Here is a 22,151-nt window from a genome sequence, read left to right on the forward strand (position 1 = left end):
CCTGATGGGAAGAGCCAGCTCATTGGAGAAGACCCTAATGCTGGGAAAGATTAAGGCCAGGAGGAGAAGGGGATGACAGAGGATGAGATGATTAGGTAGCATCACCGACTCAATATACATGAATCTGAGCAAACTCCTGGAAAATTGTGAAGGACAGGGGAGACTGGTGTGCTGCAGTCCAGGGAGTCACAAAGAGTCTGATACAACTTAGCGACTGAACAACAAACAAAACAATTTAATAGGGATGAATGATTAATAAGTGTGTTTCTGACTACTGGATGGGCAAACAGATTTTGAGTGACTGTAGTCTACTTAGAGAGGTAGCTCAAACGTTCTCACTCTTCAGGCACGGTTGTTTCCTTACTGCACCCTATGCATAGCGTTCATCATATAGAACGGTAATTATCTCTTATTCTTTTCAAAGCAGTAGTCGCTGTCTTATTTTCTTCCCCTGTTGCACCCCACGTAGGGCCCTGAACATTTTAGATGCTAGAAAAGACTATATGAGTGAATGTATTTATCTTTAATACACATGTCCTTTAATATATTTTTCCAACGTAGCTTCTATATTATCCTTTCCAGCAAACCCCTAGAAGCAAGCATTATACTAATACCCCACTCTCGTCTAGAAGTTAACTTTAGGGGGACCGCAAGTTACCTCTCAGCAGAACCTATGCCGATAAAGTCTCCAGGTTACTTCCCGCCAACCCCTCCTTCCGTGCTCCCCGCCCGCGCATCTCCGGGCGTGGCCGAGCGCGGTGCCTTTAAGAAGGGGGCGGAGCCCGAGTGGAAAGACAAAGCCCCTGGCCGCGCGCTCCCCCTCCCCCCTCCGGCGCACCATACGGACAGTGGTGCCCGGATGTCGGTGTCGCCTTCGGTGACAGATGGCGCAGAGTCAGTACATGTTAGAGGGCTTCTCTGGCCTGACCTCTCTGAGTTCCCGGCCTTTCGGTTCCCCGTTTTTCCCCACTTTCAACTCCGCCGCCGGAGGCCCGCGCGTCTGTCACTGGCGCTTACATAACGTGACCTTTCACCTCTTCATACTGCCCTCTAGTGCGCTGCAACCCAACTAGGCGGCCCGGGAAGGGGGCGGAACCCAACCGCAGAGCGGCAGCTCCTCTGAGCCAATCGGTTCTGGGTGCTGACCAGTTCTCCGCCTATTGGAGCATTCGCCACCGGCGCCACAGGGGAGCAAGTTAGTGTGCGCGCTGGCCGGGCGGGGGGGTGGAGGGGAATCTCCCGCCATTTTTCAATAATTTCCTCCGGTGCAGCTGAGGACGAGTCGTGACTGCCGAACGCGGGGACCCGTAGCGAAGGTTGGCCGGAGGCTTCGGGACGGCGCGGAAGTGTGCGAGGGAGTTCTGTGCCCGTGGGTCCCGTTCCATGGCTCTAGCGCAGCGGCGCCAGCAGTGAAAGAGCCGAGTTCGCGCCGCCCTCTCACCCCTCCCCTCCCCCACCCCACCCCCGGGAGCCAGGCGCTCGCTCCGGGCCGCGGGGCCTAGTGTTGCGCCGCGGGTCCACCGAGGAGCCGTCGCCTTCCCCGCTGCCGCCGCCGCGATGGCGCCGCTCCTGGGCCGCAAGCCCTTCCCCCTGGTGAAGCCGCTTCCCGGCGAAGAGCCGCTCTTCACGATCGCGCACACTCAGGAGGCCTTCCGCACCCGGGAGTATCCTTTTCCAGCAGCGCCGGCCAGGCCGCCCGCGGGGTGGGGTGGGGCGAGGTGGGCCGCGCAGCCCCGCGCCAGTGGCAGCTGTCAGCCAGCCCGGCGCCGGCGGGCCTGCACCCAGAACCCGAGCCCCGGGCCCGCCGATCCGGGGCTGGTGGGGTGGGGTGGGGTGGGGTGGGGGTGCGCGAGCGGGCCAGCCGGCCGGCTGGGCTCAGGCCGCCTCTGAGCCTTGCGCCCTCCATCCTTCCCCCGGCTCCGCACTTTGTCCCCGGGCCTCGTTATGGAGGAGCGACCCTCCATCCCACTCCCAGCGGGGGGGATGGGGGGGTGGCGTTAGGCCCTAAGTACCGGGGATGAGTGGGGTTTCCTTTGCTGCTGCTTTTTTCTCTTAAAATGAAGCCTTCCACTTAAGTTTTGGAAATCGTACTTGCGCGGCCTCGTGATCCGGGTTGTACAAGGCGCGACTGCGTTCGTCCGCCCGCCCCGATCTCTGCGGGGACATTTGTGTTTTGCTCCTTCCGAGTGGACTGGAGACTGATGAACTGACGGGATCGTGGGGCTCAAAATCAAGAATGAATTTCCAGACTTAGAGGAAAGACAGTAAAAAAGTTACCTTGGAGGAGCCGATCGTTCTATCCCTGTACTTGCACGGATTTAGAATTCTGACGGTGTACAAGATCTGGATTTCTTTAAACAGCGTTTTTCAAAGACACGCTTACAGTCTTTATGTTGTATTTTAGGAACACGAGGCTGATGTTTTAAATGAGAGGCATCCTAATCATTGCTTAAGGTTTCTTGCTGTCAAGCTGATTGTCAAGTCTCTTAGCTAAACTTGTACCACGCTTACTTTTTTTATGGATGCCTGATGCATCCTTTTTGAATCTTAACCGTTAAAAAGGTTTTTGAATCTAGCTTCTTTAGTGTACAGAAAGCTTCAAGAGTGAAGGTTACTATGTTAGCTTTATCACCGCTTTCCCTTTGGAAGGGCTTGATTTCTCAGCAGTGTCTGCTTCCGTGTAAAAGGAAGTGCGAGTGTGGAGCCATATCATTTGATTACATTTCTTTTTGATCCTCCCTTTAATGTAGTGCTTTATGGGATTGTTTCAGTGCAGTTTGAGGATGTTAGATGTTCATGCAGGAAGGGACTTGGAAAATGAGTCCATTTTGTAGGAAGACTCTCAAAGAAATGCAACCAGGGCATCTCAGAGCGGAACTAGATCCTGGAGATGGTAGAGTTCCCCTGCCTGGGTATGCCTGGTAGGCCCAGACAGTTGAGATCACACACTTGTAAATGGTAAGAGTCAGGAGGAGAATCCAATGCTCTTGGTACCTCATGCCTGAAAGTAGATCACAGAAGGAACATGGAATGCTATTCCTTCGCTTTTAATGTTAATCCACTGTTTGTTCCAGCTGGTAGCACAAGATGTGTGTGCTCAGTGGCTCTGTCATGTCCGACTCTTTGCGGCCCAGTGGACTATAGCCCGCCTGGCTCCTCTCTCCATGGGATTTCCCGAGCCAGAATACTGGCGTGGGTTGCCATTTCCTGCGTCAGGGGATCTTCCTCACCCAGGGTTGGAACTCCCGTCTCTTGGCCTCTCCTGCATTGGCGAGTGTGCTCTTTACCACTGAGCCACCTGGGAAACCCGTGGTATAAGTTGCGGTGTGTTTAAGGGAAAGGTTGAAGTGGTAATCTGGTTCTTCTTGTCCTATTAGGGCTTTTGGAGGATTGTTTTGGAGAAGTGCTCCAGCTCTCTCAAACACAGCATTATTCTAAAAGTGTCTTTTTTTTTTTTTAAATAACATTCCAAAACATCAGTGAAGTAAAAAATTACTTGTGGAAATATACTGTATCCTTTTCACATGTCTTTGAACAGTTGATGGTTATTCACAGGAATATTACTGAATGTTGATTTTCACGTCTGGTTCTAGTGAAGTATAAGAAACTGCAATAAGGAGGAGACCCATTCTGAGTCTCTAATAGGAACTGAGCTCTGTAAAAAACAAATGGATGTAGATAGCTAACTTAGAACTGGCAGCCTAGGTTTTTTCATATCATTTGCTGAAATTGTTGAAATATAATGGTATATATGAAGCGTTTCTTTTAATGATGACAGTTGAACACTGATATGTGGAACTTTTTAAGTGGTGTGTATTTAATAAAAACTCTTCATCTTTAAAATCTCCCCTACCAGTTTTTAGAACCCTTTTAACAAAGGAGTTCTTAAATTGTGTTAACCTATTGGGGAGAAATTGCTCCCTTGGGAATTTCTACAAGTGGAAGCACTTTGAGGATGGTTTTTAAACAATTGTACTGTGTGGTTGGCAGGTTGGCATATTTTTTTTATTAGGCTATTAGTGATTTCATAGAGGAGAACGAATATGTGGTTGGGTAACTGCTGCATTTGAAGTGTTGGTTTTTTCAGTTTTAAGTTTATAGTTACAATTATGTTTTTAATAGGATTTCGTACTTTAATTTTCTCCTAATTCCTCCCGTTAGATTGCATGTATGTTCTGTAGCAAATTTGTGTGGTATTTTATTGACTTAAAGCTATGAGCATTGTGTTCTTTAAGGCATTGTTGTATGTCTTCGTTAAACTTACAGTGATAGCTGTGAACGATGCACACACATTTAATGACTGGGTTGTATATTGATGATTATTGTACTGTACCTTTAAATCTATGGCACATTGCTTCCCAGGATAGTACTACTACAGGCAAGGGCTTAGATCTTACCTGGAAAAGTTGACTTTATCGGAGTCGTTTTGTGATGTGATTGTTTGACAGTAGAAGTCTGCATTGACTGTGTTTAAGTCAAGATGGATTTTAGGGAGGAACTGAACTTGCAGGCAGCCTGCTGTAGATTAATTTTATTTTTTGTATTGTTTTGACTACCCTAGTTTCTAAAGCCTAGAAACTAATTCATAACCTTAGTAGCATCACTGTGAGAAGTTTTAGATGGTATAATAAGGAGAGGCTGTTAGAATATACAGTTATTGGCTCTAGGTAAGAATAACTTAATTTGCCAAGAAAAACATGACAAATATTTTAAGAGCTGGGATTAAATTGTAGTTGCAAGACAGGGTTTTATTGGACAGTTGGAATACTGAGCTCGTATGCTGATTTTCATAATTTAATTTCTTTAAAGTAACAAGTTATTACCAGATTAGAGTTATTTTTAACTTAATGACAGGCTTGTCCAAAGAGAAAATAGGCTAAAACACAAACCTTGTGTTGCTGCTTTGTTTTCTTATTTAGAACTCCTAGGGTTATAGTTATGCTTATTCAACCTCCATACTTTTCTGGGCTGCTTCCTTTCAGGCTATCAAGTACTTTATTGAAAGAAACCATACTTAAAAGGCTAAGGAGAACAAGAAGCCGCATATGGTGGTAAGGAGGTACCTCTTAAACTCCTGAAAAGGGAGATACATAATGAGTTAATCTAGGATTTGAAAATATCTTATCATTTATAGCTTACACAACCTTTGGAGAATTGCTTTGACATTTTGTCTGCAATTATAAGTACAGCAGTCCCGGAACATAAAAACTTCAATTGGCATTTGCCCTGAGGGGTTATTTGAGAGTGAGTGACTTATTTTGGTAACCTAAAATCTGAAATAGGATTCAGAGGCAGCTGACTCAACATCTTTCTGATAGGCTTTTTTTTTTTAAACATAAGTCAAATGAATAACCAGAAAAGAGTTACATAAACTTAAAAGTACCTCATGTTAGGGGTTGTTGTAGAAATTGCAGTTTTAAACTTTTAAAATTAATCTAATTTGAATAACTAGTCAATTAAAAATTGTGTTGTCAGAGGACCTTCATTCCTAGATGTAAGCACTAGGATTGTACTGCTGTCCAGTGTGATGGCGGTGGTGGTTTGGTCGCCAAGTCATGTCCGACTCTTGTGACCCCTTGGACTCTAGTCCACCAGACTCCTCTGTCCATGGGATTCTCCAGGCAAGAATACTGGTGTGGGTTGCCATTTCCTTCTTCAGGGGATCTTCCCGACCTGGAAATTGAACCTGGGTCTGCATTGTAGGCAGATTCTTTACCAACTGACCTACAAGGGAAGCCCCAATGTGATGCGAGCCTCATGTAATTAAAATTTTTTCTAGTGGCCACATTTGAAAAAAAGGAAAACAGGTGAAAAAAAGCAAAGGCACATTTTTCTTATTTTCCAAGATTCAGGCTGAAGGAGCGGTCTCTGTCTGCAGCATCTTTTTCTGGTGGCAGAAAGAACAACAGGAAACCATGATGGCTTTTTAAGCTTCTTCCTGGAGGTGGCGTCTGTTCCATCTATTTGTCAAAGCAAGTCATGTGGTCAAACCCAAGGTGGTTATGGGTGGGTGATGTACTTTCCTCTTCCTAGGAGGCATTTCAAGCCACGTGGTAGTGGGTGATGTATTGATAGAATCCTCTTAATGGAGGGGAGTGGATATTTGGAAAGAATAGTACTGTCTGCCACATTTTAGGGTTAAGGAAATGTTTCTTGGGGAAAGTTATTTTTAAGTTGAGATCTAAAGGATGGTTAGAAGTTAGATGGGGATTCCCTGGAGATCCAGCGGTTGAGATGCTGCGCTTCCACTTAAGGGGACATGGGTTCGATCCCTGGTCAGGGAACTAAGATCCTACACAGCGCAGCAAAAAAAACACAAAACATTTAGTTAGATGAAGAAGAGGTCTACATCTTTTGAAGAACTTACGAGTTTGATAGTTCTTGATTTTGAAAAAGAATAATTATTAAAATAATGTTAAAACCTTTTATTTATTTTTATTTTTTTGTGCTGTTGCACTTGTGGAACCCGGACAAATGGCAATAAACTCACTGAGTCCTCACCACTGGACCACCAGGGAATTCCCGATTTTGAAAAATTGAAATGTTTCATGTGGCTGGAGTGAGAAAGTAGGAATGGAGATGCAGTGATGAGATATGCAAATGGGCCTGCATCACCGGTTGCTGTGAGATAGACTGAGGAATTTGGACTTTGCCTTAAATTTAGTGCAGGGTGTTAAAAGAATCTGAAAAGCAAAGAAGCAAGCTTACTGTGGGTGCAGCGTTAAGAATGGTTAAGAATGGATCTGTAGCCTCGAGACCAGTGGCAACTAGACCAGTGATTAAGTCATCTCTGCACTAGATAAGAGTCTGAATAAATTCACTAGCCCTTGAAGTGGAGAGAAGTACAGTTTGTGAATTTTTGAAATAAGTAGATTTGGCAGGATTTGGTGATTGATTGAGTAGGAGTCAGGTTATGTTTTGGTTATCATTTGGTTAGTGGTGTCCTGTGACATCAGTTCAGTCACTCAGTCGTGTCCCTCTTTTTGTGACCCCATGGGCTGCAGCACACCAGGCTTTCCTGTCCATGACCAACTCCTGGAGGTTGCTCAAACTCATGTCCATCAAGTCGATGATGCTATCCAACCATCTCATCCTCTCTCGTCCCCTTCTCCTGCCTTCAGTCTTTCCTAGCATCAGGGTCTTTTCCATTGAGTCAGTTCTTTGCATCAGGTGGCGAAAGTATTGGAGATTTGCTTCAGCATCAGTCCTTCCAATGAATATTCAGGACTGATCTCCTTTAGAATGGACTGGTTTGCTCTTCTTGCAGTCCAAGACTCTGAAGAGTCTTTTCCAACACCACAGTTCAAAAACATCAATTCTTTGGTGCTCAGCTTTCTTTATAGTCCAACTCTTACATCCATACATGACTACTGGAATAACCAAAGCTTTGACTGAAACATAGAGGACCCTATGAGACCGGAAGGAAGATGCAGGGCCCAGCCTTAAAAGAAAGACATATCCCCTGAGGACATAAAGTGGTTAGAACAAAATAGGCCCAAGGTGGCAGAAGCCTGGACTTCCAGTAACCTTGAATCTCATTATATACACTCTTTGTAATACTTTAGCACATGGTAAATGACCTCCACAGGCACCGAGACCTTTTGGAAACTGAGCCGTAAAAGGCCAGAAAGTGGGTGGTGGCCCAATTCTTGGAAATGCCCGCCCCTTCCCCAAATAGTTGGAATAATACTCCTACTGCCTATGAATTTACCCAACCCATTAAAAACTAACCATCCTGTGTTTTAGGGCCTCTCGCCTTCTGACATGGCCTGCACTCTGTGGAGTGTGTCTCCCTAAATAAACCTGCTTTCCCATTTAGGTCTTAGGGCAGAGCCTGACTGCTTACATCCTTCACAAGTGTTCTGTGTTAATAAATCTACTTCTTGCCTATAGCTTTGCTTCTTGCTGAATTCCTTCTGTGCTGATACTAAACTTGAGCTTCATTAAGTCCTGAGAACCAGGTGTGTGACTTCAGCAGGGAGGCTGGGTTCAAGTCCCATCTGCAATGTAATTGACTTTGAGTTCCAATCTGAGACCTGGGGTTTCACCTAGAAGAGGATCAGTTGTTTATTTTGACTGTGGAGTCATGAAGTGTTTAGTTTGGACGTTCTTATGTTGAATTGCTGAGGCTATCCAAATGGAGATGTGTGTGTTGCTAGTATATACCTATATATGGGCCTGGAGTTCAGAGAGAGGGGACTGAGCTGCTGATAGAAGTTATTAGCATTTATAGATAGTAATAGAAGTTAATAGGAGTGGATGAGGCCACCCAGAACGAGAATGCTGTACTGATAAAGATTTCCAAAGGTGGGTGGGAAAGACTTGTAACAGGGTAGAAGGGACTTTCATTACTGTATTTGAAAAACCATAATCAGTCAATATTTGTTATTAAATACATATTGTTTGAAAGTAGTTTCCTCTTTTTTTTTCCTTCTGAAAATAAAAATCTTAGAAAATAAAACCCAATAAAATCTTGATGAGTGGTTTTCAGTACTGTGGGGGGTCAGAGTATTTTTCCTGTTGCAACATGTTTGCATTTCAAGGGGCCTGAGGGCAAGTGAGATTTTTAAATCAGAAGAAATGGGTTTAAAAGCAAACAAGACTGGGGAAAAGGGATGTGAGGGTGAGAAGCACAAAGGACCTGAGAAGAAGAAGATTACCGGTGAGGCCAGTTAAATGTTTTAAAATGTTATGACTGGTTGAGAAATGAGGATCAGAAGCTGGATTTGGATAATGGCTCTGTTATGGGAGAGAAAGAACTGAATTGAGAAGTATGTAAGTGGTTACAGTTCGGGGGCTCGAGGTTAGGATGATTCCCTGGGTTCTGACTTGGACCATTCAGTGTGATTGGGAATATCTGTTAAAAAGCACGATTGAGCACGAGTGGAGGGTAGTGAGAGTTTAGAAAAAGTTGGATTTGAGGAGTCGCTGAGGCATCTGGGTGGTAGCAGTCCTGTGTATTATTGGCCATGTGGGTCTTAGTCTGAGGAGAATGGACTTGACACGTTATTCCAACTTTTGAAAGTGACAGTAATAAAAACGTAATGCTTTCTCTTTAGGATATATTTGTTAATCTCACATTCTCTCTGATGATGCAGTGAATTTCTTCAGTGTAGCTGAATGATGTATTAGAATGTTATTAAGCTTTTTGAATGTTTAAATAAATCCACTTACTGATTTTTATTTTACCTCCCCTCTCCAGGTGCAAATAGAGAAACAGAAAACAAACCCATTTTGTTGGTTGGTTAATGTCCTTATGGAAGCCCTGCTAGTTCGTTTTCACCATAGGATTTTATAAATTTTCAGTGATTGGATTTGCATAGGGCTCTGTGGAAGTCTGACTCCTGGTTTTCACTGGTATTCTATTTTATTAGTTTAATCTTTTAAATATTATCATCACCCCACTGAGGAAAAAGAGATGTTTTGTTTTTGGCAGATCCAGAGAATGATACACTGAGAGAAGGTACTTATTTATTGACTAAAAGTACAGTTTTGGATTATTTATGGATTTATCCCTGTCATTTTTCTTTTAACTCATAATAGCCCTAGAAGACCAAGAATCTCCTTTATATTAAAAATGAATTATTTATTTAGTTGTTCAGTAATATTACAAGAGGAGCTGTTTAAATACTTTTTATTTCAACCATTATAAAAGCTGTCACTTGCAAAGTACAGAGATTGGCAGTTAATTCTCTAGTTGTGGTGTCAGTTTTCCCGCACAGCATCTTTTGCTGTGCATAAAAGGAAATTAGTTACCTGTCACTTGAATTTGAATGTGACTGGCTGATAGTGAATTCCAGTTGGGGTGGTGTGGAAAGTTCCCATGTACATGGCACTAGTTGTATGATCTCTTCCTCCCTGTCCCTCACAAAGACGGACTAATTACTGGTAAATGACTTGTGAACCTGGTGTTACTGGAGATAACATAAACTCTGGATACATACTACTACGTCAGAATTATTTTTAGGACTTTATGGTATTTATTTTTTAAACCCAAGAGCATCAAGAAGTGTTTCCAAGGTAGACTGGAAGGTTATTAGTAAATGGATCATGAGCATCTGCACAGGGTTATTATTCTAAACTGCCTAGGAAACTGGTGTTAGCCATTTTATCTTACTGTGCAACTGATTCTTAAACTTGCTGACCATTTGAATTGTGTAACAATTTCACATACCTTAGATTCTTATTCCTTATCTCTTGTGTTTTATTTTGCCATAGTTTTTTCCTTATAATTCTTAGTTCTGTGGGAGTCTTGTGAAGTGAAATTTGGGTGAATAGTGTTGATCGTCTTGCTTGGATTTGCCGGCTGAAAACTCTGACTTCAGTTTATGCTGTGCATTACAGAAAGGACATGGTGGTTTGTTCCATATATGATAAGTAGTTTGTGGATTAGTCTGTCTCTGCTGCTTGAGTATCGTTTTCCTGAACCACTGCTCACAGAGAGTATGAAGCCCGCTTGGAAAGATACAGTGAGCGCATCTGGACGTGCAAGAGTACCGGGAGCAGTCAGCTCACACATAAGGAGGCCTGGGAGGAGGAACAGGAAGTTGCTGAACTGTAAGTAGGAGAAGCACTGCCCTTTTAATGCTGTCTTCACATTATTAGGAAAAGGGGACTATTAACCACAAAACAGTATTTGTATTTAAGTTTATGGCACATAAATTGGAATGCATTATATTGATGTACTGGTGTCTTGCCTGTTGTCATTTTGTGAGTAACACAGTATGTGGAATATACAGTTGTGCATACACTTAACTTAGGTATGTGCTAGGCTTTTGAATGTTCTTGCAGTTTACTTTTCCCTTATAAATACTGTGGCAATGTGGTTCTGAGCAAAGGAAGCTGATATAATCTAGAAGTAATACGGGGGCAGCGAATTAGCAGATTTTCTTTATTTTGTGGTCATTTGAAATTTAAGACAGTATTTATAGCAGCTATTGAAAATAAATATACAGTTTGAAGATAATTTATATTACCTGAATGGGATGGTTAAATGAGATATCTTAAAAATTCTGTGTTTAAAGGTTGTATTTGTCTGGATATTCTTTCAAAGAAAATACTCAGAATTTAGACAACAGATGCTTGCAAAGATAAGTAGGAACTAGGGATGATGAAACAGTACTTTTTTGGAAAATGAAATATAGCTGATATACAGTATTTATGTTTCAGGCGTGCAGTGTGGTGATTCACAGTTTTTAAAGGTTATGCTCTGTGTAGGGAGAGTAGCCGGGGTGGGAGTAGTCCGGCGCTGGCTCTCACCCCACGGTCTGTAAATAGCGGGCTGTGTAACAGCTGAGGGCACTTACAGCACTGCGCACGCGCATCGCGATGGGTACCTGCTTGGCCGCAGGCCACTTTTGTTCTGTAAACGTATATAAGCTCCACGTGAAAGGCCCTTGCAGCTTCGTTGCGGCCACGTTCACTAGGTCAGGACGGCTGCCTTTCGGCGGCTGTGCCAACCCGAAGAGAATAAACCTATGGCTCCGTGAGTTTTCTTCCGGCTTCCTTGCTCACACCTTGCCTACCACGGGTTCAGCAAACAGTGAGATACAGTGAGCCAACTATTTATAGTTATTATGGAAAAACAGTACTCTTTTGGAAATTCAGAGTAGAAGCGTCTTCTGTGGACTTCTCTTAATAGTATATAAACAGAGAGCATACAGTTTAGTAATTAATACCATTCTGCTCTTTTGCCTGTGTAACAGAGCACTATCTTTGCTTGAGACCCGGGTTCCAGTGACGGCTCCATTACTGATTAATAATTAGTTGAGTCTGTTAACCTGGTGCCTGTTTCTTTGCTTGGGTCACTGACGTTCCTTTTTGAATTAGTGTTATTTATGTTTATACCTTGTTAGTGTACTAGACTCGGGGTTGGCCTACCTTTTCTGTAAAGTGCCAGTTAATATATTTTAGGGTTTGTGGGCGGTATGGTCTTTGTCTCAGCTATTCAACTTTGATGTTATACAGTGAAAACAGCTATCGATAATACCATAAGTGAATGGGAGTGACTAGGTCCCAATAAAATTTTATTTACCAGCAACAATCACTGGTAGCAGGGTGGAGTTGGCTCACAGGCTGTTGCTGACCGCTGTAGTAGCCTGTACACTAGAGGGCAGGTCTCCTGTTTGATTTATGCTGAAGTTGGTTACAGTGCCTGGGCACAGTCGTTTGTACTGGAAAAGCGCATGCAATTTGCTCTTTACAAAATAGAGGTAATGCTGCCTTCTGGATGTCTTTTTGGGTGTGTAAAAATTCTCTTTGAATGAAAGATGATAACCATTAACCTACAGCAAATAAAGAAAATAAAGGGTAGTAAGTGGGAGATCAGTTATTGTTGCTTGTAATATGATGATGTACCTGGAAAACCCAGACAATCAGGTGGACAACTGTTAGGAACAGATCAGAGAATTGATGAAAATAAATTGCTCCCCTTCACACAAAGAAATAAAGTAGAGTGGGAATTCAGAGGTTAGCAAGACTAACTTAGAGTTGCTGGAGGAAACTCCACAAGATTTAATGAAGCAGGTGACATGAAGGATAGTGTGTGCCCGGCTGCAGAGGACGGGATGAGGTGTTTGTATTTACTTCTATGAAGAATCTTTGTATTTTCCAGTGCCTTGCCTGTGTGTGCTAAAGGACTTTTTCAATTGACCCGAATAACTCTCTGGATAGTCTTTTCTGCATTTTCTTGGAAACTGATGACTTGTTTGTTTAGTTTGAAGGAGGAGTTCCCTGCCTGGTATGAGAAACTTGTCCTGGAAATGGTTCACCATAACACAGCCTCCTTAGAGAAGCTAGTGGACACTGCTTGGTTGGAGATCATGACCAAATACGCAGTGGGAGAAGAGTGTGACTTTGAGGTGAGCGCCTGTTTTTACTTGTTTTTTTAATGTGATTTGATGCACTAACCATATGACAGGATTGGAGCTTCCCTTGCAGATTACACGAAGTATTTCTATGTGAGTAATATTGAAGTCCCCTTTACTTAATAGTATTAAATATATTTTAAACATTTAATATTAAGTATTTTAATCACTAAATTTTAGAACTATGTAAAAGACTTTCAGATATTTTTAGTCCAAATCTGTGGAATCTAAGGCAAAAGATTTCCATTTCCCTACAACGGTGATTGAGTTGACTTCTTTCTATATAAGTTTGTTTAATTTTCCAGCCCATTACTAGAGGATAACTATCACTGAAGTAAATAGGTAGGATGACTATTACTAAAGGATTTACTAAAGTAAATAGGTAAACTATTTACATAACACTAAAGCAATCCCTATATAGTCCTTTGAAAGTTTAAGATAAAATTCATTTGTTGAAGTTCTGTATGTACTGGATACTGGGCTTGTTGCTTTACATAATATCTTACAGAATCTGCACAGAAAGATTGAGGTGGTACACAGGCTTAGATGTTTAAATAGCTTGTTCAGATTGATACAGTGTACTAGTGTATAACGAAATAGCTGACTGACAGTGGCCAGGACTTCTCAAAGTTTAGCCTAAATAAAATTACTTTGAGGATTTCTGAATATGCATTCTTAGGCCCCATCCCCTGAGACTTCACATGGAAGGTCTAGGGTAGGACCTGAAAGTTGGCAGTTCTAACATGCTCCAGGATGTGATGATGTGAACACCTGGGGGACAACCGTTCTGAGTAGCATCAGCTTAACCAGTGAAGACATTTGATTATCTCACATAATAAGTCTTAGAAGCAGGCAGTTCCAAGGTTGGTGTAGAGGCTGTCCTTCTGCCTTTCTGTTCTTTTCTTGCTGGGTTTGGTTTTGTCCTTAGTTCTGTTGCCTCTTGGTTGAGAAATTGTGACTGTATTCAGAGCAAGCAAATGCTTGTCTAAGCATAGTAAGAAAATCTTTATCAGAAGCATATTCTTCCCCATTCCCTTTTATCTTTATATGTTATTGACTAGACCATGGCTTACATAACCATCTTCAGCTACAAGGGGGCTAAGAAAGTGAATACTCCCCTTTTTTTTCTTCTCCCTTTTTTTTAAATCCTCAAAAGAAGGAGGGAGAAAAGGAGGAGGGGAATGGCTTAGGATAACCCAGCAGTAACCACTAAGTCATTGTCTGGTTCCAAAGTCCTTGTTCTTTCCTCAATTTACTTTGTCTCCCTGTATCTCCCAGCTACTTTTTATATTTGTAATGTCTGTGGAGTCATCATTGGGTTTTAATCATACACTTTATATCATTCAGTGTCCTGGCAGGAAACAGATGGCATATTCAAATGGTGTAATTGAATTGAGTTTGAAAAAGAAACTTCAGATCACAGTCTGATCTAGGTCAAGGAAAACCAACAAGAAAAGGTTAAGTACCTCATGGCAATCAATAGTGGAGAGGCTTTACTGCTTCTAAACTCCGAGTAAATGAGGGAAGGAAGGTTACTGGAACTAGGAGAGAATAGTGTAATTGTAGAAAAGTGCTTTGGTCTAGTGAGAGGTAACCAGCCTGCTAAGGCTGACAGGAGAATGCCAGTGGCACCTTTCTTTCACGCTGTGATTTCCTACTTACGCTCCCCACGGACTGAACTCATCAAAACCTAGGGAGAAAGGAGCCCTTTGATGTAGTTCATGAAGGTCAGCCTGTTTCAGCACAGAGCAAGGTAGAGAAGACTAGAGATGAACTTGGAGTGGTGAAAGGAAGATACTGCGAGGTGGAAGAGGAGGAGTTCCAGAAGAGGGAGAGAGGTGTGTCTGTAAACGTATGAAAAGATGTTTATATTCATTAGTAATCTAGAAAGTCAAATTGAAACCACAGTGAGATCATTTTATACACATCTGATTAATGAATAAAGAAAAGTTAAAATAATGCCAAGTTTTGACAAGACTGTGGAGCTGCTCATTCATTGCTAACTATTTCAGTAACTGCTTTGGCATTTTTGAATACAATATGCTCTTTGACTAGGGTTTTTATTCGTGAGTATTTTCTCTTTTAATAACTGATAATGTTGAGCACCTTTTCTGCTTGTTGTTATCCTTTTATTTGTGTTTCCTTTGGTGAAATGTCTGTTCAAATCTTCCTCCATTTTAAAATTTAATTTAAATGGGATTATTTTCTTGTTTTTAAGTTGTGAGACTTATTTATATTTTCTGGATACAAATCCTTTGCTATATATATGCTTTTTTTTGTTCCAATCTAGGACTTGTATTTTTATTCTCTTAACAGTGTCTTTAGAAGAGCAGGCGTTTTTATTTTTGATGAAACCAAATAGAAAATAACTAACAATATAATTATATGTAATATAAATGTTCTAAGGTGAAAGTTGTTCAGTGTCCAACTCTGCTGCAACCCAGTGGGCTCTAGACCACCACGCTCCTCCATCTGTGGGATTTTCCAGGCAGGAATACTGGAGTGGGTTGCCATTTCCTTTTCCAGACATAAATGTTTTAAAACTTCAAGTAAAAGGTAGAGATTGTCAGATTGGATAAAAAATTTCAGAATGATTTTAATGCAAAGAATCTAGCCAGAACAACTTTGAAAAAGAACAGCAAAAGTAGAATCCTAATGCTCTCTGATTTTGAACCTTATTTAAAAATATTAAGATGGTATAGTTTGGTATAAACATAGGCAAATACATCAGTGGAACAGAATAGCATCCAGAAATAGACACATGTGCACATGCCTGCGTGCATGTGCACACACACAATTATAGTCTGCTGATTTTTGATAGATGTGAAAAGGTAATTAAAGTGAAGAAAAGATAGTCTTCAATAAATGGTTCTGGAATAATTGGCTATCCATATATAACTGACTTTTTTAGAAAATGGAAATTCTTGAACTTGTTTACATATATCAGGTTTGTATAGTAGTTACCCTTTGGCCTTAATACATTGGTACATGAATTATGAACTAGATGGTGATCATTTTATTTTTTTAAGATGTCCTATTTCAAACTAGAGGTCTGGGAAGTAAAGTTGGGGGAAAAAATCACTGTACTTAGCTCCTTTAGAGTTTTCATGTACTTTTTGGGTCAGGTGATGTGGAAGGTGTATCACCGTTACCTTTAGGTTTCTAGTTCTTAATTATTATCTTTGACTCTCTCTCCTATCTTCTTATAGGTTGGGAAGGAAAAAATGCTCAAAGTGAGGATTGTTAAGATTCATCCTTTGGAGAAAGTAGATGAAGAGGCCACTGAGAAGAAATCTGATGGCTCCTGTGACTCTCCCTCAAGCGACAAAGAGAATTCTAGCCAAATGGCTCAGGACCATCAGAAGAAGGAGGCAATTGGGAAAGAAGAGGAAGGAAGGAGAGAGAGTATTAGTATGTATGATACTGTCTTTCCTTATGAGCTGTGCAACTCTGCTTATTTTATTATGCACAGATCTTTTTAGTTCTCTTGCAACTCAGTTTGTAATTGGATTTTGTTGTTAGATAGACGTGCTTTTGTTTGTTTATGCTTTGGAAAACATACCTATACCATGACTCAGGATTTAAATCTCCCTTCACAATTAAGATATTGGGAAGTCATTTCCTCTAGTTGCTTTGGAAATCTGTGTGCATATATCAAGCTACTCAAGATGGGAAAGAAGGTTTGCTTTCTTTTTCTCTTTAAGTTGGAATTATGTACATATGCGTGGATGATCTGAGTAGGAGGGGGATGATCTGAGTAGGAGGGATAAATTCTAATCCCTGTTTCTCTTCATATTGCAAGCCAGTGTGATGGTTTTGAGGTACTTCCTTTTGTCTGTTATCTGTAATTCACATTCCTTCTCAGATGGGAACTGCCAGAATTCTGAAGCGCTATGATGTCTAAAAGTAATTTTTAGGGACCTGGATACCTAACATAATATTTTGAAAGTTCAAGAACTGAGACATTACACATTGGGAAAACCATTTATCCTCTGAGGCCTCCCTCCCTCCTCCTCCTTTTTAAAAAAAATCTGTGTCAATTAGGGATTTAACTGGGATAGATTTCTTCTATCTCTGAAGATATGAGTATTCAAACGGTTTGAATATATTGAGCTTCCTCCTCTTTACTATCAGAGGATCAAATTTTACCTCATTATGTAACTATTACAAAGTTTGAATTAGAACATTTCATTAGAGTGTTATGCTGTATGTCTTCCATTCTATTTTGTGTCTCCTTATGTTTTGGGCATGTGCAGATGGTTTTAAAGGGATGTCCTTTCTTGTCCCAAGGAAACTTCTGAGACTGCTGTAATGTGTCCACCTCAGTTGTTGATGCTTCAGTTTTTTCACTCTGTATTATGAATGCTGATATCAAGGTTTTTCAGTTTCTCTTTTCCTTCTTTTTGATACTGAAGTTTTACTTACATACCCAAGACTTGAGGTTGATAAGTGTTTTGGTTAAGTATTGACTGATGCTATGTCTTCTGACACTACTAGAATCAGATCATTGGAAGGGACTTCCCTAGTGGTCCAATGGTTAGGACTCTGCGCTTCCACCGCAGGAGGCACTGGTTTGATCCCTGATCAGGGGAGCTGGGATCCCTCCAAGTTAGGCCAAAAAGAAAAGATCATAGAATCAGATCATCAGAATACCAGTAATGTGTTACAGCTGTTAGTTTTATTCCTTAAGCATTGTGTACTTAGGAAGCCCTAGTTTTAGACTTTGGCTTCTTTTTTAGGATGTTATATGCCTTAGTTTAGGTTTCAGTTTTGGGATATAATGTTATTGCTAGTCTGTGGAAAGAATGGTATGCGGGCTCAGTTCAGTCGCTCAATCGTGTCTGACTTTGCGACCCCGTGGACTGCAGTACACCAGGCCTCCCTGTCCATTGCCAGCTCCTGGAGTTTACTCAAACTCATGTCCATTGAGTCGGTGATGTCATCCAACCATTTCATCCCCTGTTGTCCCCTTCTCCTCCTGCCTTCAATCTTTCCCAGCATGAGGGTCTTTTCAAATGAGTCAGTTCGCATCAGGTGGCAGAATTAGACGTTCTAAAGAATGTTACAATGTACTCTGAGTGTTTTCCAGGGGAAACTGATTAGCATTTCCATAGAAATATGATAGAAAAATTCCAGTATTCAAAATGTTTTCTTACAAGGTAACCTTCCTTCTACTTTATGGGAGGAAAATGTATTAGGCAGGAACTTCTCAGCTTTGTATTCTTAACCTCACTGTAGTGAATTGCTGTGTTCCTCTATCAGAAAAGAACTATCCTTCCTCTTGGTCACAGTACCTGCTCTGAATTCCATTCCTTCATGCTTTCTCAGGATTGGGTTAACTTTATTATTCTGCACTGCAGTGCTTTTGAATGGTTATTCTCAACTTATAAATGAAGTCCCATTTTCCAAAAGCAAAACATACTTTTCCTTGATCCTATTCTCTTTCTGACTTACTCATTCAAGCTAAAATTCTTGATAATGTTGTCTCCCCTTTTTGACCGTCAGTTATTCCTTATGCTGTTAACTTGTGCTGCTTTACTTCTGAAACTGTTCCTAGGAAGGTTTTAGGTGACTCCTAATTGCCAAACCCACTGTTTTCTTCTTAGTGTGCTTTATTTTTGTATTTAACACTACTGGTCACTCTCATTTTTAGTTTATTTAATATCAGGGTCTCCTTTTTCTCCAACTATTTTTTTTTTTTGCTTCCTCTCCCCACTGCTGTTCCTTTAGATTTTGTTTGTTTTCATATGATTTTGTCCTGTCTTTTCATTTTTCAACACATCTACTTGGTTTCTAAGGCAGAACACTGGGAAGCCTTTAGCATCTCCCACATCTAGTTGGTTACCAGGTCTGTCGTCTCAACTGTTCGCTTCACCATTCCTGATACATAAATTCAGATGTTTGCGATTATATCTTCTGATTTCCTTTCTTCAGTTTCACCTTCCCATTTTACTCATTTTCTGACTGCTGAAAGTGTTTTTTCCTTTTCTTAATTTTTCACATTAGTTCTTTCCAAAATGTACATCTGGTTAGTTAGATCAATAATCCTTTGTTTCCCTAGTGCCTGTAAGATAAATTCGAGTCTATTTAAGTGTTGTGCAAGGTTCATTGTAATTTATAAACCTCTACTTACCTCTTTAGTCTAATTTCTTTTTTTTTGGCCATACTGGGTGGCATGTGGAATCTTAGCTTCCTGACCAGGGATTGAACCTGTGCCCCCTGAAGTCTTAACCACTGGGCCACCAGGGAAGTCCTATAATCTGATTTTTTTTTTTTTTTTTTAATGTAGATCTACAGGTAGGCCTTCCCTACCTGTCTTCCAGACTAAATTCGTACTTCTCTCTTTTTAAGTGTTTTTCTCCCTGTAGTAATTTTCTATACCAATCTCTATTATAGTATTTTCCTCGTTGTATTGTAATTATTATTGACTCCTCCCATAGACTTTAGCTTCTTGAGGTAAAGGCTGTAAAGCCTTTATCTTTGGGTCCCATCACTCGGTGCCTGGTTGCAGAGTATGTGTTCAGTAAGGTTATTGTTAATGAATGAATGGGCAGAATTAAAAGAATTTTTTTTTCACTAATTTTCTGTTGATTTGACTAGACGACAGAGCACGCAGATCTCCACGAAAACTTCCTACTTCGTTAAAAAAAGGAGAGAGAAAATGGGCTCCTCCAAAATTTCTGCCTCACAAATACGATGTGAAGCTACAGAATGAAGATAAGGTTAGTTGGCACTTTATATTGAGCCTCTAACACATAGTATTGTTTAAGAAAGGATCGAAGGGCTAGTTTTCTCATAGAAGATGTGTTGTGTGAATGAATTTGTTTCTACAACAAATTCTGAGTGGTTTTCTGGTCTTTGTAATTATGACTTTAAGTTAAATTGAATTCTCTTTTCTAGGAGAGCACATGATTTTTCCTTTCTAATAGGAATTATTAGAGTGTAAGAGTAATTTGCATTTGAGCTTCAAAGTTAGTTGTCTAAAAAAAATAATGTTTCCAGTGGTTATGGACTTCCTGAGGAAATAGCTCTTCCCAGTTAAAAGTAGAGCTATTTGTAATAAAATAAGCTCAAAAACTGAGTTAATTCTAACCAGTGCTTTTACAAGGAATCTGTGGAGCTAATCATCTAAAATGGTAAATACTAAATACTAAAATGGTAAAATCATCTAAATGGTAACTTAGTACTATGTATTATTGATGCTGAGATGTTCAACTTCCATATTTTTACATGCCCAGAATCAGGATGTATCTTTTTTTTTTTTTTAACAGAAGTATAGTTGATTTACAGTGTTGTTAGTTTCTGATGTACAGCACAGTGATTCAGTTATACATATATATGTATATTCTTTTTCATTGTAGTTTATTAAAAGATATTGAATATAATTTCCTGTGCTATACATTAGGACTTTGTTTATCTATTTTATATATAGCCGCTTGTATCTTTTGAAATCAGGATATATCTTAATATCAGTTGGCAAGAATTTTTTTCTTTGTGGTACTTAAAGTAATGTGTCTTTCGTTAATAACATCTTAGATTTCATGAAACATGGCATGTTGCTTTCGGGTACTTGTATTTCTGTACGTATAAAGTCTTATCATTAGAAAGAAGCGGGGCAACTAGGTGTGGAAGGCAGCTGCACACTTGTCTCCCTGTTTGACGATTTTATAGAAGAAGGAGCTAAGGCCTGAGAAAGCCTCTTTTAGAGTGTTGTTTCTTTTCCCCACGTCAAAATGTTGACAAGTCTTACTTCATTTTGAATCATTTGTTTTATAGTTAGTGATCTGAAGACTTAATTGCATTATCAGGATTTCTTTATATTTTAAAGTTGGGTGTTAAATACATTTTATTTTACTAAATGTTTTATGTCCCATTCAGCAAGGTGGGTTGCTAAATCATTGCTAGCAAGTCTCAATCACTTCCCTAATTAACGTTTGTTTTCTTATTGATGATTGTAACTTGTTTGGTTCACATGTAGTAAGTATGGTTTACTGTGAAATACGGTTTTATAGAAAAACAGAATACAAATAAGAAAAAAGGTATCTCTGATCCCATACTTAGAGAAGATAATTGGTGAATATAGATATAGTTAATGGGTGGTTAGCTTTTAAATGACTCTCAAAAGTGGGACTATTCAGTATATAATATTTTGTAACTTGCTTTTTTCATTTACGGTATGAGTATCATTAAATTTTCTTCCAAGACAGTATTCTCAGGTTGTTAAGTATGTATGATAGTCACCAAGGTAGTTTATTAAAAATGCAGATTTCCAGATTTCACCACCACAAATTCTTCTGATTCAGTAGCTTTGGGATGAGGCCCAAGCATCTGCATTGTAATAGGACCCTAGATGATTCTGATAACTCTCTCCTGATTGAGAAACTCTTTGCCCCCATGTCTGCATAGTGTCTATGTGGATATTTTAATTTGAAAAATGAGTCCTTTATGGATATACCTTTATGTATTTTCCCTTCCTCCCCCCCTCGCCCCACCTTTTGTAAGCAGTTGATGATGACTGTCCATTTATTTCTAAATTCTTAATAAGAGGAATTGTGGACAATGGATATATACATTTTTCTGACTTTGATACATGTTGACAAATTGACTAGAGATATATTAACATTCTGTCTCTGAAAAAGGTGATAACCCTATTTCATAGGTGGAATTAGGAGTTCTCTGGAGAAAGTATAGATCTTTGTTCTTATTGGTTAATTGCTTTTGACCCCAGTAATGAGTTATTTTTGTTTGTTGATTTAGATCATCAGTAATGTGCCAGCAGACAGCTTGATTCGTACAGAACGCCCACCAAATAAGGAGATACTTCGATACTTTATACGGCACAATGCGTTACGGGCTGGCACGGGTGAAAATGCCCCTTGGGTGGTGGAAGATGAGTTAGTGAAGAAATACTCCTTGCCTAGCAAGTTCAGTGACTTTCTGCTTGATCCATACAAGGTAAGGCACCGTAATTTTTGGACAGAAGGATAGGACACTATTAAATGAATTTATTTTCTCTGATGGCTCCAATAGGATTAGATTTACAGTAGATTTTAAACTGTAATTTTAAATAATGAATTCAAAATTTTTTCACATGTGTCTATTTCATATAGGTTGTGATATTGGGGTTGGTAGGAGAGAGGTTGCATTGAATATCTCTTCTTCTAATATGACTTATTTTTACTGTGGTTGCATAATTAAAGAAACATGCATGTGCTTTTTTGTCTCAGATCTTTCTTGGAATGAGGTATGGTGTTGAAAATATTTTGCAAATTGATTGCTAAAAAT

General features: G+C 40.3%; 1 protein-coding gene across 1 annotated transcript in view; it reads left to right on the plus strand.

Annotated features, from left to right (window-relative positions):
• Positions 1-1,218: 1,218 nt before the first annotated feature.
• The window catches only part of BAZ1B (bromodomain adjacent to zinc finger domain 1B), a 53,541-nt gene continuing 32,608 nt past the window's right edge, over positions 1,219-22,151 (plus strand). Inside the window, exons 1-6 of the mRNA XM_065924841.1 lie at positions 1,219-1,664; positions 10,441-10,557; positions 12,716-12,860; positions 16,076-16,277; positions 19,467-19,588; positions 21,624-21,821. Of these exons, the coding sequence (XP_065780913.1) occupies positions 1,558-1,664; positions 10,441-10,557; positions 12,716-12,860; positions 16,076-16,277; positions 19,467-19,588; positions 21,624-21,821 (891 nt within the window). The 5' untranslated portion in view covers positions 1,219-1,557. The remainder of the gene's footprint in view (positions 1,665-10,440; positions 10,558-12,715; positions 12,861-16,075; positions 16,278-19,466; positions 19,589-21,623; positions 21,822-22,151) is intronic.

This window comes from Muntiacus reevesi, chromosome 2 (genome assembly GCF_963930625.1).
Source record: "Muntiacus reevesi chromosome 2, mMunRee1.1, whole genome shotgun sequence".
Lineage (NCBI taxonomy): Eukaryota > Metazoa > Chordata > Mammalia > Artiodactyla > Cervidae > Muntiacus > Muntiacus reevesi.